The sequence below is a fragment of the Bufo bufo genome, chromosome 7, assembly GCF_905171765.1.
Source record: "Bufo bufo chromosome 7, aBufBuf1.1, whole genome shotgun sequence".
Classification (NCBI taxonomy): Eukaryota; Metazoa; Chordata; class Amphibia; order Anura; family Bufonidae; genus Bufo; species Bufo bufo.
The window spans coordinates 175,826,887-175,844,315 of NC_053395.1; the positions used below are offsets into that span (position 1 = coordinate 175,826,887).

Consider the following 17,429-nt stretch of genomic DNA (forward strand, 5'->3'; position numbering starts at 1 on the left):
ATTTTTGGTCCTCATCCAGTCCACATTTTTTCAGGTCTGATGCAGACCCATTCACTTGAAAGGGGCCGTATGACCGTTCCGCGGCCTCGCAAAAAAATAGAACATTTCCTATTCTTGCCCATTTTATGGACAAGGATAGGACAGTTCTATAGATGGCAGGACGTTCCGTTCCGCAAAATGCAGAACACACACAGCCGGTGTCCGTGTATTGTGAATACACAATTTGTGGAATGCAAAACAGCCACTGGATGTGTGCATGAGCCCTTAAAGTGAACCTGTCACCATGAAAATGCAATGCAATCTGCAGGGAGAATGTTATAGAGCAGGAGATGCTGAGCAGATTGATATATAGTTTTATGGGAAAAGATTCAGTAAAACTTGTAATTTATTCATTTGAACGTCTTCTCTTTTCATGCTTAAGAGTCATGTGGGCGGTCCTAGTCAGTGATTGACAGCTAGCTCAGCATGACTTAGCATACGCAGATAACTGTGAAACTGTATGTAGGAACTCCTGCTGCCTTCAGATTGCAATACATTTTCATGGTGACAGGTTCCCATTAAAGTATGGGAACCAGGGGAGGTGGGCCCCACCCACCCTCTTAAAATGCCATATTTTGCTACCAAGATTAGAAGGACTTGGAATTTATCTCCCTCTCCATAACTCTTGGGCTACTTCCCTATTCCTTTTGTTCACTATCAATGCGGTTCATCTTTAGAGGGGAGCCCTGCACAGGTACTCAATATCCAATAGTGAGGAGAATGGCAACAACCAGGGTGGTGCCTCCACTCCCAAGAAGACCATAGGAGCTACATGGACCTCTGCTTTTGTAAACACCCCTCAATCTTCTAATCTAGTGGTTTCGATTTGGGGACTACAATATCTCCTTATGGAGAGTGCCTCAATGGCATCAGAAGTTTTATCGGCCAGGTAACTCTCCCTTGGAATTCTGGGAAGAAAAAGTTCAAATGAGCTCTTAGCAAGCTCTGCCTCTAAAAGCCACCAGATGTAAGGTAGCTATCATGCCGTTGAGTTGCTCTACATAAGTAAATATCGTATTCCCCAAATCTTGACTTAGGCCTCTCAACCTGTTATGCCGGTACTCTCTGCTCTGCACTGATAAAGGGCAATCACCCCAAAAACAGCTGTCTGCAGATGAGATGCTGGCTTAATTATTATCCAAGTCATGTATCAAGGCCTGTGTTAAAAGGTTGAACATTGACTTATAGGTTACAGTAGCTGCCTTACATCTGGTGGCATTAGATGCAGAGTTTGTTAAGAGCTCATTTACATCCCCTCTTCCTAGTGGTTTCAACAAATCTCGTCACCAGTTATGAATGGTCACATCCCCTTATTTTTTTCATGACCATGGCCCCATTAAGAATTCCTCTAATATCTATCTGGGTTTGGGTATAACATCCAGCCTAATTTCCATAATTTGCCACGTGTTGCTTATGATTTCCAAGTATAATTTAGCATTCATAAACAGGTGAACCTTGAAGGTAAAATGCTTATATCGTACCAATCATCAACATGATCTCTAAATATTATGTGACTTTTAGAAAGTAATTACTAGTTAAATACCACCGGAAATATCATGGTTCATGCTGTGTTTTCCCCAGTGAGGATACTCCTCCGTTCTGACACTACTGGGTGTGACATCGCTAAGTGTGACCAATTAGCAAATTCACACGGTATTTCTATTGCCTTTTAGAAGTAATTTGCCACCTCTTCATCTAAAAGCTGCTGATTGTGGAGAATTGTGAAGAAAGACCTGCATTGCGAACATAAAAATAAAACTGTGCACATAAGCCTAGAAAATCTGACAGGTTTATTACATTGAATAATGGATCAAGACAAAGCTATTTTATCTTTCCAACCCCGTAGAACAAACATGGTCACCAATTTGGAACTTACTCTTGAAAAAGAGTCCACGTACAGATGACCTATGTTGCAGTCCAGTCTTGTCAACTGATTTTCCTCATCGTTAACGGCACAGTTTATCTGTTTCTCTAGCTGAATGTAAAGGGAAAAAATTGTATTAATGCAACATACAGAAAAATCTAATTTGAGGCAATATCTCAGAACACTTGTGTTTTGTCTACTTAAAAAGGTGTAGATTAGAATAATGGTGCAACTTCCAGTCCAACTTTAGCCTTAGTGAGGGAGCAAGTGATATATAATAAGTCTGACTGTCTATACATTACAATATCATCTGAGGCTGGGTTGGTTAAATAAAAATTAACCTTTTCAGGAAACTTTTTTATTTAACTTTTTCAGGCAAAACGTTTATTAGGCTTGGAAAGGGAATCTCTATTTTATAAGCCAGAAATATACAGTTCTCCACTATCCTTACACCAACATCTGCTTGAAGTTTTCATATATTGTTAGAAAGTTTACTGAATTTTCCAAGTTACTATCAATTGTGATCAGAGTTTTTTCAAGTGGACTATCAATTTTTTTTTTCATTTTGGTATCATGTTTTTCTCACTGCTTAACATGAATGAGGACTCCTTATAATTGAAGAGCTGCACTGACCGGGGGAGAATACCATCTGGTTAGGTTTTGACAGGCTTTAAATGTGTTGTCTCAATTTAGCTAATGGCATTTATTATGTAGAGAAAGTTAATACCAGGCACTTACCAATGTATTGTGATTGTCCATATTGCCTGGATTGAGTTATTTTTCCATTGCTCCTTTCCAGGTTTTACCACCACTGAGGTACGGCCATACGAGGTGGCTGGGACGGGAGCTCCTGCACATGCGTGCCTATTCACACTCCCACAGTCTCAGTCAACAGAAAGGCAGCACTTTTTCCTATAGTGTGCAAGCACGACCACCACTGATGGATTGCAGGGTGGTCGTAACCCCTGGAAACGAGCAGTGTATAATGTGATGGAAAAATTAATCCAGCCAGCAAAGGAGGCAATATGGACAATCACAATACATTAGTAAGTGCCTGATATTAACTTTCTCTGCATGATAAATGCCACTTGCTGAAAACCCCTTTAGGGAATTGATTAGCATTTACAGCTGGGGTAAAAAAAAAAGATTTATGACATATCCTGAGGTAAGAATACCCCTTTAAGGCCTCCAAACACATAGGAGAAAAGTAGTCTGAACCGGCTGGGACTATTGGTGAAACCGCTCAACTATCTTATATGTCTCAACTCTCCCCTGACAAATTCTATTGGGGAAAAGAAGGATTGGGCATTTTTTATTTAAATACCCAATTCTTTTGTTCTCAGGGGAGATAAGCACCGCCAGAGATGTCTGGCCTAATCCTCTCTACTATTTGAGATCACGTACACACTTGGCTGAACAAAGCATGCACGTGTAAGGAGGAATGGTTCTTGGTCAAACAAGACTTTGCCAGCCACTTAATAAACGTGAATGGACTTCTTTAAACACCCCATGGAGTACACAGGAATTTGGGTTTGTGTCTTCCATCCAGTATAATATGCAACGTTATTATTGAAGACATAAGCAGGGCCAAGCTTCAACCATGACAGCTGAAATTTTATCAAACAGCACTGTTGTATTACCAGATCTAGAACTTTGATGAAGAAGATGCCTTTCGGAAGCCTCATGTGTAGAGTGGACTGATAGGCATCATCCCCAGCATTGTACAGCGACATATTGATCATTACAGTCTTTGTTCCTCCAACAACAACATATGTCTTATTATCTGATGATCTGCAAATAAACACAAAGCAAGTGAGCAAAGTCTGTTATTTTATTTCCCAAAAATTCAGGATTCTACAGGAATGTGGTGCTGCAAGAGAAAAATTTTGCTATCATAGTAATATAAGTATACCAAATTATTTAAGACATTGGCTTGCATAAGAAGGCTTTACTGAATTATTTAACACTATCTTCATTGAGCAATATAGGCGTATTTCTGGATAATAAATGACCCATTAATGAAATACAGAGGGTGGTCCCTCAGGGGAAAGGTGGTGGGGATCTTAATTGATAACATTAAAAGTTAGGTTTTAAACACGTTGCTGCCCCCTTTGGTTTCACATAATAAATGATCCCCATTATGTCTATGGCTGAGAAAAGAGATAATCAAATTTGCAAAGGTCAGATCTCAGCCATTTAAATGATTTCATACATTGTGGATTTCAGATGAGCATAAAGAGAATAGCATAAAATTTACATCTATCTATCTATCTATCTATCTATCTACAGTCCTGATCAAAAGTTTAAGACCACTTGAAAAATGGCAAAAAATCATATTTAGCATGGCTGGATCTTAACAAGGTTCCAAGTAGAGCTTCAACATGCAACAAGAAGAAATGGGAGTGAGACAAAACATTTTTTGAGCATTCAATTTAATGAAAACAATGAATAAACTGAAACCCGCCCAAAACAGAAATCCAACTTCCAAACATGAACTCAGTAATGAGTAGCTCCGCCGTTATTGTTTATCACTTCAAAAATTCGTTTCGGCATGCTTGATGCAAGCGTTTCCATGAGGTGAGTGGGAACATTTCTCCAAGTGGTGAAGACGGCCGCACGAAGGCCATCTACTGTCTGGAACTGTTGTCCATTTTTGTAAACTTCCCTTGTCATCCATCCCCAAAGGGGAATCAGTTTTGCTTTACCGTTTTATTTTTATTTGATGATTAGTTGTTTATTTATTTCATTCTTATTTTCTAATCTACTTTCACTCCTTTAGTTTTTTTCAGTTTTTATTATATACAGGGAGTGCAGAATTATTAGGCAAGTTGTATTTTTGAGGATTAATTTTATTATTGAACAACAACCATGTTCTCAATGAACCCAAAAAACTCATTAATATCAAAGCTGAATATTTTTGGAAGTAGTTTTTAGTTTGTTTTTAGTTTTAGCTATTTTAGGGGGTTATCTGTGTGTGCAGGTGACTATTACTGTGCATAATTATTAGGCAACTTAACAAAAAACAAATATATACCCATTTCAATTATTTATTTTTACCAGTGAAACCAATATAACATCTCAACATTCACAAATATACATTTCTGACATTCAAAAACAAAACAAAAACAAATCAGTGACCAATATAGCCACCTTTCTTTGCAAGGACACTCAAAAGCCTGCCATCCATGGATTCTGTCAGTGTTTTGATCTGTTCATCATCAACATTGCGTGCAGCAGCAACCACAGCCTCCCAGACACTGTTCAGAGAGGTGTACTGTTTTCCCTCCTTGTAAATCTCACATTTGATGATGGACCACAGGTTCTCAATGGGGTTCAGATCAGGTGAACAAGGAGGCCATGTCATTAGATTTTCTTCTTTTATACCCTTTCTTGCCAGCCACGCTGTGGAGTACTTGGACGCGTGTGATGGAGCATTGTCCTGCATGAAAATCATGTTTTTCTTGAAGGATGCAGACTTCTTCCTGTACCACTGCTTGAAGAAGGTGTCTTCCAGAAACTGGCAGTAGGACTGGGAGTTGAGCTTGACTCCATCCTCAACCCGAAAAGGCCCCACAAGCTCATCTTTGATGATACCAGCCCAAACCAGTACTCCACCTCCACCTTGCTGGCGTCTGAGTCGGACTGGAGCTCTCTGCCCTTTACCAATCCAGCCACGGGCCCATCCATCTGGCCCATCAAGACTCACTCTCATTTCATCAGTCCATAAAACCTTAGAAAAATCAGTCTTGAGATATTTCTTGGCCCAGTTTTGACGTTTCAGCTTGTGTGTCTTGTTCAGTGGTGGTCGTCTTTCAGCCTTTCTTACCTTGGCCATGTCTCTGAGTATTGCACACCTTGTGCTTTTGGGCACTCCAGTAATGTTGCAGCTCTGAAATATGGCCAAACTGGTGGCAAGTGGCATCTTGGCAGCTGCACGCTTGACTTTTCTCAGTTCATGGGCAGTTATTTTGCGCCCTGGTTTTTCCACACGCTTCTTGCGACCCTGTTGACTATTTTGAATGAAACGCTTGATTGTTCGATGATCACGCTTCAGAAGCTTTGCACTTTTAAAAGTGCTGCATCCCTCTGCAAGATATCTCACTATTTTTGACTTTTCTGAGCCTGTCAAGTCCTTCTTTTGACCCATTTTGCCAAAGGAAAGGAAGTTGCCTAATAATTATGCACACCTAATATAGGGTGTTGATGTCATTAGACCACACCCCTTCTCATTACAGAGATGCACATCACCTAATATGCTTAATTGGTAGTAGGCTTTCGAGCCTATACAGCTTGGAGTAAGACAACATGCATAAAGAGGATGATGTGGTCAAAATACTCATTTGCCTAATAATTCTGCACGCAGTGTAATTGTCACATATCTTATTGTTGTTTTTTTTTAGTGCACACTCAAATGGAATCCATTCACTTATGGGTACCTCTATAGTGCGCATATTCTTTGATCTTCATATTCATAACATAACAGGAGATCCCTGTATCCCATCGATAAAAACGGTCATGATGGGTCTTATGTTAGCTTTATTATGGATGCTAGTGTTTTTACCCATAGTTCTCATAAACAAGATGGCGATCAAACACACAATAGGCTTGGATCGCCTATGTAGCTTCTTGTTTCCCCTTGCCCTCACATGCTATAGACGTGGGGTGATCTCGCCGCTGAGTGCGCATCGGTTTGCATCTCCGCTGCCTCCGCTTCCTCTATGTGGCAATCGACATGCGCAGTGTTCCTTTCTAAAATACGCACATGGCGCGTTCTTCTGGTGGTTGTTGTACCTGTGGTGAGTCTACTCCCTCCTTGCTGTCTAAGGATACTTACTATGCAAATATATAGCACACAGTTGATATTTATTATTCCAATGATTGCTGATTAATTATTTTATGAATTATGGCACTATGTATTTTTTTTCATGTATGGCAATCACAATTTATAATCACATCTATGTATGTAATTTTTGGCACTATGTAAGCACTTTAATGTATATTTTATGCTTCCAGCATGGGTGAATGAACACTTTAGATTTTTCTATTTGAGAGTGCTGCCTGCCTTTTACTATTCTATCTATCGAAGCTGAGGATAGGCCAGGCAATACGGGGGTCATTTACCATACTGAAATATAACTACACTCACACCAGGTTTACAATTGTGGGCGGGGAAGGGCTGGCAGGCCCGTCTCATTCACCATTTTCTACGCCTGTTTTAGGCGTAGAAAAAGGTCTAAATGTAAGACAACAAGGAAGCTGTCTTAATTTAGAACTGTATAACATTTACTGTAATACTAGCAGATATCATCGTCCCCTCACAGCAGCAGTAAACCGACAATGGATTATCTGTCTATATAGGAGTTTTATCTCTCTGTGCTGACTACTACAGAAGGACAATATTTAGCATTTAAGTTTCAATGGTATAATACTGAAGAAAATGAAAAAGAAAAACAGCCAAAAATGTTAACAATAAATGTTTTTTATGAATATTGAGTTTATTTAAATCCCCATATCTGATTGAAGTGTCCCTTTAAATCTTTTGTGAAAGTGAATTAAAAAAACAGCAGGTTTTGGATGAAAGTGAAATACAGATGTATTTAATTCATTTTAATACAGTGGGAAAAAAATCAGAAAAAAAAAAATCATGCAAATAAAAATGACATTTATAGAATGATCTGGCACGGAACCAAAACATTACTCATTGTACACCTTAGGGAGAGAAGCTGGCACCGGCATAAGCAACAGAAGGTGAAAGCACTGCATAAACAGCCAGGTTCCAAGACAACAGCAAATTAGAGAGAAACATATTGCTAGCACTGTAGCAATTAAATTTCATTTTCCTTTTAGTCCTGGTGCTTATTTATATATAGTTATTGCATTAAAGCATTGTAGCTGAGAATGTGAAAAATAACCTTTCAAATGAGTGGGGTAGATTTACTTACAGGAACATATTTCTTTAAAGTTAGATTTCTTTGAACTTTTGAATACATTTAATGTTAAATATGTTTATATCTATATATACGGAATATATAGCTGAGTGATCTAGTATTACAGTAGATAGAAAGATAGATAAATACACTGAGCAAAAATATAAACGCAAAACTTTCGGTTTTGCTCCCATTTTGCATGAGCTGAACTCAAAGATCTGAAACATTTTCTACATACACAAAAGACCCATTACTCTCAAATATTGTTCACAAATCTGTCTAAATCTGTGTTAGTGAGCACTTCTCCTTTGCCGAGAAAATCCATCCCACCTCACAGGTGTGGCATATCAAGGTGCTGATTAGACCGCATGAATATAGCACAGGTGTGCCTTAGACTGCCCACAATAAAAGGCCACTCTGAAATGTGCAGTTTGATCACACAGCACAATGCCACAGATGTCGCAACGTTTGAGGGATCATGCGATTGGCATGCTGAATGCAGGAATGTCTACCAGAGCTGTTGCTCGTGCAATAAATGTTAATTTCTCTACCATAAGCCATCTCCAAAGGCGTTTCTGAGAATTTGGCAGTACATCAAACAGGCCACGTGTAACCACACCAGCCCAGGACCTCCACATCCAGCATGTTCAGCTCCATGATCATCTGAGACCAGCCACAATCGGTTTGCATAACTAAATAATTTATGCACAAACTGTCAGAAACCGTCTCAGGGAAGCTCATCTTTATGCTCGTCGTCCTCATTGGGGTCTGGACCTGACTGCAGTTCGTCGTCGTAACCGACTTGAGTGGGCAAATGCTCACATTCGATAGCGTCTGGCACGTTGGAGAGGCGTTCTGTTCATGGATGAGTCCCGGTTTTCACTGTTCAGGGCAGATGGCAGACAGCGTGTGTGGCGTTGTGTGGGTGAGCGGTTTGCCGACGTCAACGTTATGGATCGAGTGGCCCATGGTGGCGGTGGGGTTATGGTATGGGCAGGCGTATGTTATGGACAATGAACACAGATGCATTTTATTGATGGCATTTTGAATGCACAGAGAGACTGTGACGAGATCCTGAGGCCCATTGTTGTGCCATTCATCCACGACCATCGCCTCATGTTGCAGCATGATAATGCACGGCCCCTTATTGCAAGGATCTGTACACAATTCCTGGAAGCTGAAAACATCCCAGTTCTTGCATGGCCAGCATACTCAATGGACATGTCACCCATTGAGCATGTTTGGGATGCCCTGATCAGCGTATACGACAGCGTGTTCCTGTTCCTGCCAATATTCTGCAACTTCGTTCAGCTATTGAAGAGGAGTGGACCAACATTCCACAGGCCACAATCAACAACCTGATCAACTCTATGCGACGGAGATGTGTTACACTGCGTGAGGCAAATGGCGGCCACACCAGATACTGACTGGTTTTCTGACCCCCCCTCCCAGTAAGGAAAAACTGTGCACTTTTCAGAGTGGTCTTTTATTGTGGGCAGTCTAAGGCACACCTGTGCAATATTCATGCTGTCTAATCAGCACCTTGATATGCCACACCTGTGAGGTGGGATGGATTATCTCGGCAAAGGAGAAGTGCTCACTAACACAGATTTAGACAGATTTGTGAACAATATTTGAGAGTAATGGGTCTTTTGTGTATGTAGAAATGTTTCAGATCTTTGAGTTCAGCTCATGCAAAATGGGAGCAAAACCGAAAGTGTTGTATTTATATTTTTGCTCAGCATAAATATTAAAGGGCTTGTCCCAATATTCTACATTTTTCAAACCAGTGCCAGGATCTGTCCAGGATTAAGCATATTCAATAAAATCTATCTATATAGTGCCACCTGCTGCAGCAAAAAGGACACAGCACTTTTTTCTCAGTAAGGTGGACACACAGGCTCAGTTCCATCCTTCAACTGCCACTAGCTAGAGCAGAAAGGGCATGCCCCTTGAAAAAGGACACATCCCCTGAACTGCCAGCTTGAAATAAATCTAGGAGAGCAATTAAAGCAAATAATGGGGATCCAACTCTGGATCCATGTGAGGTACAGGCAGGGCTGGGACAAGGCCATTTGGTGCCCAGGGCGAAGATGGCAAACTGCGCCCCCCCCCCCCCCCCCCCCCGTTTTTAAGAAAGAATCAATGTTGTTTCAAAACAAGAATATACTTAAAGCAATAGAACAAAGGACTGTGGGACTTTGAAAGTCACAGACACTATAAAGTTCCCCCCCATCATCATGTGCCAGTATAAAGTCCCCCCCATCATCATGTGCCAGTTTTGTAATAAGCCCCCCCAATGTGCCAGTAACACTATTGTAAAAAAAAACAAAAAAAAAACACTTATACTTACCTAAGTGTCAGCGATGCGATGCAGCCTCTTCCTGTGTCCCACGCTGTAATGTAAGGCTCAGGCGGCACGATGACGTCATTGCGCCGGCCTCTGATAGGCTGCCGGCCTAGTGCCTGCAGCCAGGGGCGTACATAAAAATCACTGGGCCCCATAGCAGGAATCTAAATTGGGCCCCCATTCCCCTTTTATAGCCCCTCCCTTTGTTCCATGAACTATTCTTGCTGCTGCGTTTTATAATTTATGCCATCAGGGCCGGAATGGGATTACAAAACAGCCCTGGCACACAAAAGAGGTATAATAGATGCAGATGTATATTATATACAGCAGTGTACAGTTATGTGAGGTACGCGGTATAATAGATGCAGTGTGTACAGGTATATAGTATATTCCCTAGTGTTCTGATATGTGAGGTACAGGGTATAATAGATGCAGTGTGTACAGGTATATAGTATATACAGCAGTGTACTGATATGTGAGGTACGGGGTATAATATATGCAGTGTATACAGTATATACAGTAGTGTAATATGTGAGGTACGAGGTATAATAGATGCAGTGTGTACCGGTATATAGTAAATACAGCAGTGTATTGACACCTCGTACCTCACATATCAGTACACTGCTGTATATACTATATATCTGTACACACTGCATCTATTATACCTCGTACCTCACATATATAGTATATACAGAAGTGTACTGATATCTGTACACACAGCATCTATTATACCTCATACCTCACATATCAGTGCACTGCGGTATATACTATATATCTGTACATATTGCATGTATAATACTGTGTAATATATGCAGTGTGTGTGCATGTATGTGTGTGTATATATATATATATATATATATATATATATATACAGAGCAGTGTATTGATGTGACACATAGAAGGTATAATACTGTAGATGCAGTGTTTATAGAAATATGTGGTCAGTTATGCATTCTAGTCACTGTGAGGTACATGAGGTAGTGGTAACTGTCTGAAGTAGTATACATGAGTGAGCAATGAGTAAAAACAGGGCATGGAGGGGGGGGGGGGTAAATGATGAAAAGTGGAGGACCTCCTCTTACCTCTCCATTCCAGTCTGTATGGATCAATACAGAGCTGCTTGTGAACTTTTAATACTTGCTGTTAGGGGTTGAAGGACCTGTGATGATGTCATCACAGGTCCTGGCAGATGTACCTTTGAAACCTAGGAACTACACCATTTTTGGTGCAGTTCCTTTGCTAGATTCTGCAGGACCTGTGATGTTGAAGATGATGTCATCACAGGTCCTGGCAGATGCACTGTTCTAACCTGGGAACTACACTTTACACTGTGCAGTTCCCTTACAGGACCTGTGATGACATCATCAAAGGTCCTTTAGCTTTAGAAAGGTAAACAGGAGTAATTAGGGGGCGGGGCCTCTCCTCCACTTCGGTGCCTGCCTGCAGCCTATCAGAGGAAAGGGAAGGGACACGCCTCTCCCTCCCCTGCACCTCCGCTGGCACAGACAGTTTACAATGGAGATGAGCGCAATGGAAGCGCTCATCTCCCTGTGCCCGGCGGCGGCTGCTCACTTGGGGGGGGGGGGGTCATTTTAGTTGGGGGGGCACATGGGGGGGCACAGCATGATGTAGGGGGGGCCGTGGCTGGCACTTCACCTGCGCCCCCCTCCTGTCCGCAAATGGTAGCGCCCAGGGCACCCGCTCCTTCGGCCCCTGCCTTGTACCGGCCCTGGGTACAGGGCTGGTTCTAGCTTTGTTAGAAAGAGGTTGTCATGTACTATATGATGTCTGATTTTCATTTTTACATTAACATTTTTACATTAACCTCTTTAAACAGAAAGCTACAATGAATTGCAATAGTATTCAACCCTCTAAAAAAGTAAACAGATTTCTTTGGATTATAAATGGCACTAAAACGGATTGACTGTATTTCTTTAGCAAAATCAGTTTGTTTGTTTTTCAAAGTCATCCACATTACTTGTCAGCAGATTTTTGCAACGTTTTAGAGGGCTGAATACTTTTGCAAGGCACTATGTAAAGATAATGAGGTAATAGATAAATCATGGAAAATGATTTAGAGATGAAATCAATTGGAATGCCCCATCAACCTTGCGTGCTATTAGTCTTTTTGTTAGTGTAACTGCATGTCTCTTATTTGCTAAGATGTGACATGTCTTTGGCAAGGTCTCAGGCCTAGATATAAATTGGTGAAAAACCACTCTTATGCCAGTGGATACTTTTGTACTCTCTAGTGAGGAAACTTTGAGTATGTCGAATGTCTCTGATTCCTTTCAATATTTGGGCATGATTATATCCCCTAATATTGAAGACTATCTACAGCTTAATCTGATTCCACTGTTAAAGGGGTTCTGCACTTTGTTTAAACTGATGATCTATCCTCTGGATAGATCATCAGCTTCTGATCGGCGTGGGTCCGACACCCGGGACCCCCGCCGATCAGCTGTTTAAGAAGGCAGCGGCGCCCCAGAGGTGCCCCCGCAGCGCCGCGGCCTTCTCACTGTTTACCGCAGGCCCAGTGACGTCACGGCTAGTATCACTGGCCTGGGCGCGGCTAAGCCTCGTTCCCTTGAATGGAGCTTAGCCCCGCCCAGGCAAGTTGATACAAGTCGTGACGTCACTCGGCCAGTGGTAAACAGTGAGAAGGCCGCGGCGCTGCTGGAGCGCCGCTGCCTTCTCAAACAGCTGTTCGGCGGGGGTCCCGGGTGTCGGACCCCTGCCGATCAGAAGCTGATGATCTATCCAGAGGATAAATCATCAGTTTAAGCAAAGTGCAGAACCCCTTTAATTAAACTGAGTTAAAAAATTGGAATATATGGCTCCAACGTCCTTTATCCAGAGCTGACAGAGTATCCTTGGTGAAGATGGTGATTCTACCCCAACTCCTCTATATCCTTAGGAATTCACCCATATGGATAGAAGATACGTTTTTTAAACTTATCGAGAGGATCAGAAATGCTTTGTTGTGGGGAAGAAAGCTGGTAAGGCTTAAATTGGAATATATATATAAGCCGTTAGAACAGGGAGATTCTTCCCTACTTCAAAGTCCACTTTATAGCCGGGCAGTTATGGTTATATTGTGATTGGGGAGAAAAGTGTATTGTGTACCACTGTGGTGAGGAGATCTTTGTATAACAACATATTAAAGTTATTGGAATCTGGACAATTGACCAATGTGCAATAGGAGTACAGAGAGGCTAAAAAGCTACTATCCAAGTCATGGGACACTATTAGAAGATGGTTGGGAATAAAAGGATCTCTTCAGTGTACTCCCCTTTGGCATCATTCCCAACTACAGGGTTTAGATAAAATAGCTGGGGATCAGTTTTGGCAAAGAAAAAATATTTTACATGTTACACACGTGGTGAAGAATGGAGAGATACTTCCGTTCTCGGTGTTAGCACAAAGGGAGACTATGGGTAATTCCTACAACAAAAACATGGGTAATTGTCCTGGTTTAGAAATTTTACGTTCGGCACTTTGTAGTGTAAAGAATAAATCACTTTTGGAGACAGATATTTCTACTTCTTTAAATGATTTCTTAGGGAATTTAGATCAGAGGGTTAAGATTGCACAACTGTGTAAATTATTACTTAAGGCACTATTTATTAAAACACAATCACCAGGACAAAGGGGAGTTGATTGCCCAAAGATACAATTAGAGGGATGGGGAAATATATTTGCGAATTTAAGTTCAATATCTCACAATTTTAATCACGTATTGGTAAAATTTAATATTTTGCATAAATGTGGGTTAAGAGATAGGTGTAAGTGTCCACGGTGTGACTTATCTGGGTCTGATCACTTACATATGCTTTGGTCTTGCCCAGAACTAAAAGAATACTGGACTGTGATTAATAACTTTGTTACTCAGAAATTGAGACCCTCGATTACATTTATGGTTGCATGTTGAATATTGAGTGATCTTTCTAAGGTAAATTGCCATAAATATAAAAAGATTATTTTAAATAGAATACTCTTCTTGGTTAGGCCATCCTTCATATAAGATAGGGCCAGGGGCTATCCATAGTACTCAGTATATTGGGCAGACTAGATGGGCCAAATGGTTCTTATCTGCCGACACATTCTATGTTTCTATGTTTCTATGTTTCTATGTTAGACTCTTGATCACTCGAGCCTGGTTCTCACGAAATGTTCCAAATCTGAACACATGGATAAACTTGGTTAATAGGGTTAAAAACTATGAAAATATTTTATATAGGCAAAGAAACAGTCAGGAAAAATGGACTAAGATATGGGAGGCTTGAAGGTTTTAAACTTCCTCGCCTCTACTTCTATGTTTTAACTCTCCATGACTCTTCTTATTTTCTCCCTTAGCCTTCTTTTCCTTTTTTGTTGCCTTCATTGGGGTGATAGAGGGATCTGAGATGCATCACAAGGGTAGGGAGGGGTGGGAAATGGATGGTTATGGGGAAGGTAAAGTAATAATAACTTAGAATTGCAATTTTCTATGAAAAAGAAAAAAATGGTTTGTACATGTTTTACTCTATTAAAGATTATAAAAAAAAAAAAAGATATGACATGTCAGGTGAGCCGACAGATGAAGCAGACTTGTCAAGTGAGCTGACAGATAAAACAAACTTGTCAGGTAAGCCAACATGTCCTCTTTAAACGGGACTTGGATGGGGGCAACACTCTTCAGAGGAAATGCCCCTATGTGTCCATGATCAATGGAGATCCCTGCTGGTCAGACTTCCACAATCAGCAGGTGACATACCCTAGTGCAGTGATGGCTAACCTTGGCACTCCAGCTGTGGTAAAACTACAACTCCCAAGATGCCCCCCTTGCTTTACTGCTCTCAGAACTCTATAGAAATAAATGGAGTATGCTGGGAGTCGTAGTTTCACCACAGCTGGAGTGCCAAGGTTAGCCATCACTGCCCTAGTGCTATGCTGTCACTTGCTAGAGCTGTAAAGAGACTGTTCAGTTTGGATAATCCCTGCCTCTGGTGAAGTTCTAATCAGTGGTGACCACAGAAAAGCAGCTAGTGAGTGGTCATTTCTACTGACATTTTTAATGTATGGATAAGCCCGGGCCACCAGAAGAAGATATACTCTTTGCAGCAGCCCCTGCCTACACTGTCTCATAAAGGGGGGTCTTACAAGCAAATACCCCCTTGAAACGATCCATATGTCCTAAGATGGTGTCTGAACAGAATTTGTCTAAAGCAGACATCCCTTTTCATATCTTTAGAATTTTATTTGTGCTATAAAAGAAAATCACATAGATTCCTCGCAAGACACCAGCATCCAAACATGTGTGGTGACCTACTTAAAAAAGATTAAAAATAGTAAAATAGTATAATCATCAGTGGAGATTGCTCCGGTTATATGACTGCAATGAATAATAAGACGGCAAATCATTTTGGATGCCAAGACAAAGTTTTAATACATTGCCTATTATACGGAAAGTCCTTCTTACAATCCACCTCCGCAGACTTCTTGTAAGATTAACTGTGACAACAACATGATGAAGGTGTTCTCTATGATTCCTAGCTAACCTAAGTAGCACAGCAGATTTACAAGCTTATTCTCTACACTCAGGGAGGTGAACAACGGAGGCCTGGCCGAACCCATCTTGATCTTTCAGTTAGAAGCGGCAGTTGAGCTGTGAATAAGGCTGTATAGGGAGGTATAGAGAACTTCTAGCGTTCAGAAGTGATTGATGTCACATACTGTATGAATGTTCACCAACTTGAAGGAATGTTTGCCCACACCTTGGTGAGCCATATATCCAATTTATAACTGCATTTAGATAATTTCACACTAGAATATACAAATCTAGGTTAAAGCTATTTTTGTGAAGAGCTAAGTACAGTGTCACTCATCATTATGCTAGTAGTACAGCATTAGAACCCCACCACCACCATGCATGATTCACCTCAGGTATGACCTTGGAGGTGGACAGTGACAACAAGACTGAGGCAGGTGATGCAAATTGCAGTTCTTTACTGAATGCATTAAATATTCTTCTATAGGATACAGTTCAAGATTCCTTTTAACTTAAAGAATATGGACACCTTTGTAAAAAAAATAAAAAATATTTACACTAATTAATTTATTTTGTGGAGAAAATCATTTCTCTAATTGGTTCTATTTATCTATCTTTTTTTTCGTTTTTTGGTCTACAGCCTGCTGTGCTTCCTATGCTGCTCTCAGTGAGTTTAAAGAGAATGTGTGCTCATTGGAACGCACGCTGTCTCCCTCTTCCTCCCTCCCCCAGGTCTGGCACACTTGAAGCCCCGGCCCTCTCCCGAGAAGCCCCGCCCCTCACAGACATCTCTCTCATTAGGAGCAGCTCCAGACTACATTGTGGTTACAGGACCTGTGGTGATGTCACAGTCATGTGATCAGCCATGTGTGTGGGAGGAGTTAGGAGAACAAAGGCTCCGTGTAGGACTGTGCTGGTGAGAATGCAGAGGTACTTTATGTATGGAAGGTGTGTATAAAGCAGAGCTATGTCAGTGTAACCAGTCTATTGTAGAGTTTTCTGTGTGTAATGTGCACACAGTAGTTCTATCTGTGCAATGGATATGTAGCAGAGCTGTGTGTGCAATGTGTATATAGTAAACTATCTGTGTAATGGGCATGTGGTAGAACTGTGTATGTAATATGTATATAGTAGTGTCAGGTGGGCCCTGTGTATGGCAGCATCAGGTGGGCGCTGTGTATGACAGTGTCAGATGGGCGCTGTGTATGACAGCGTCAGATGGGTGTTGTGTATGGCAGTGTCAGGAGGGCGCTGTGTATGGCAGCATCAGGTGGGCGCTGTGTATTGCAGCGTCAGGTGGGCGCTGTGTATGGCAGCGTTAGGTGGGCGCTGTGTATGACAGCGTCAGATAGGCGCTGTGTATGGCAGCGTCAGGTGGGCGCTGTGTATGGCAGTGTCAGGTGGGCGTTGTGTATGGCAGTGTCAGGTAGGCGCTGTGTATGGCAGCGTCAGGTGGGCGCTGTGTATGGCAGTGTCAGGTAGGCGCTGTGTATGGCAGTGTCAGGTGGGCGCTGTGTATGACAGTGTCAGATGGGCGCTGTGTATGGCAGCGTCAGATGGGTGTTGTGTATGGCAGCGTCAGGTGGGCGCTGTGTATGGCAGCAGTGGTCTTATGTTTTGTCTGCATTTATTTCTGCATGGGAGACTAGCAATGGTTTCCCTGCAGAAATATCCGCCTCATAATGTTATGTGAGCCTATGCATTATAAATACAGCAAAA

At 41.5% G+C, this 17,429-nt stretch overlaps 1 protein-coding gene across 2 annotated transcripts in view; it reads right to left on the bottom strand.

The window, feature by feature from the left end:
* The window catches only part of ITGA4 (integrin subunit alpha 4), a 177,367-nt gene that overhangs the window by 15,168 nt on the left and 144,770 nt on the right, over nt 1-17,429 (bottom strand). For both annotated transcript variants that reach the window (XM_040439486.1, XM_040439485.1), the window contains exons 18-19: nt 3,544-3,694; nt 1,916-2,014 (exon numbers count right to left, since the gene is read on the bottom strand). In XM_040439486.1, coding sequence (XP_040295420.1) covers nt 1,916-2,014; nt 3,544-3,694 — 250 coding nt within the window. The remainder of the gene's footprint in view (nt 1-1,915; nt 2,015-3,543; nt 3,695-17,429) is intronic.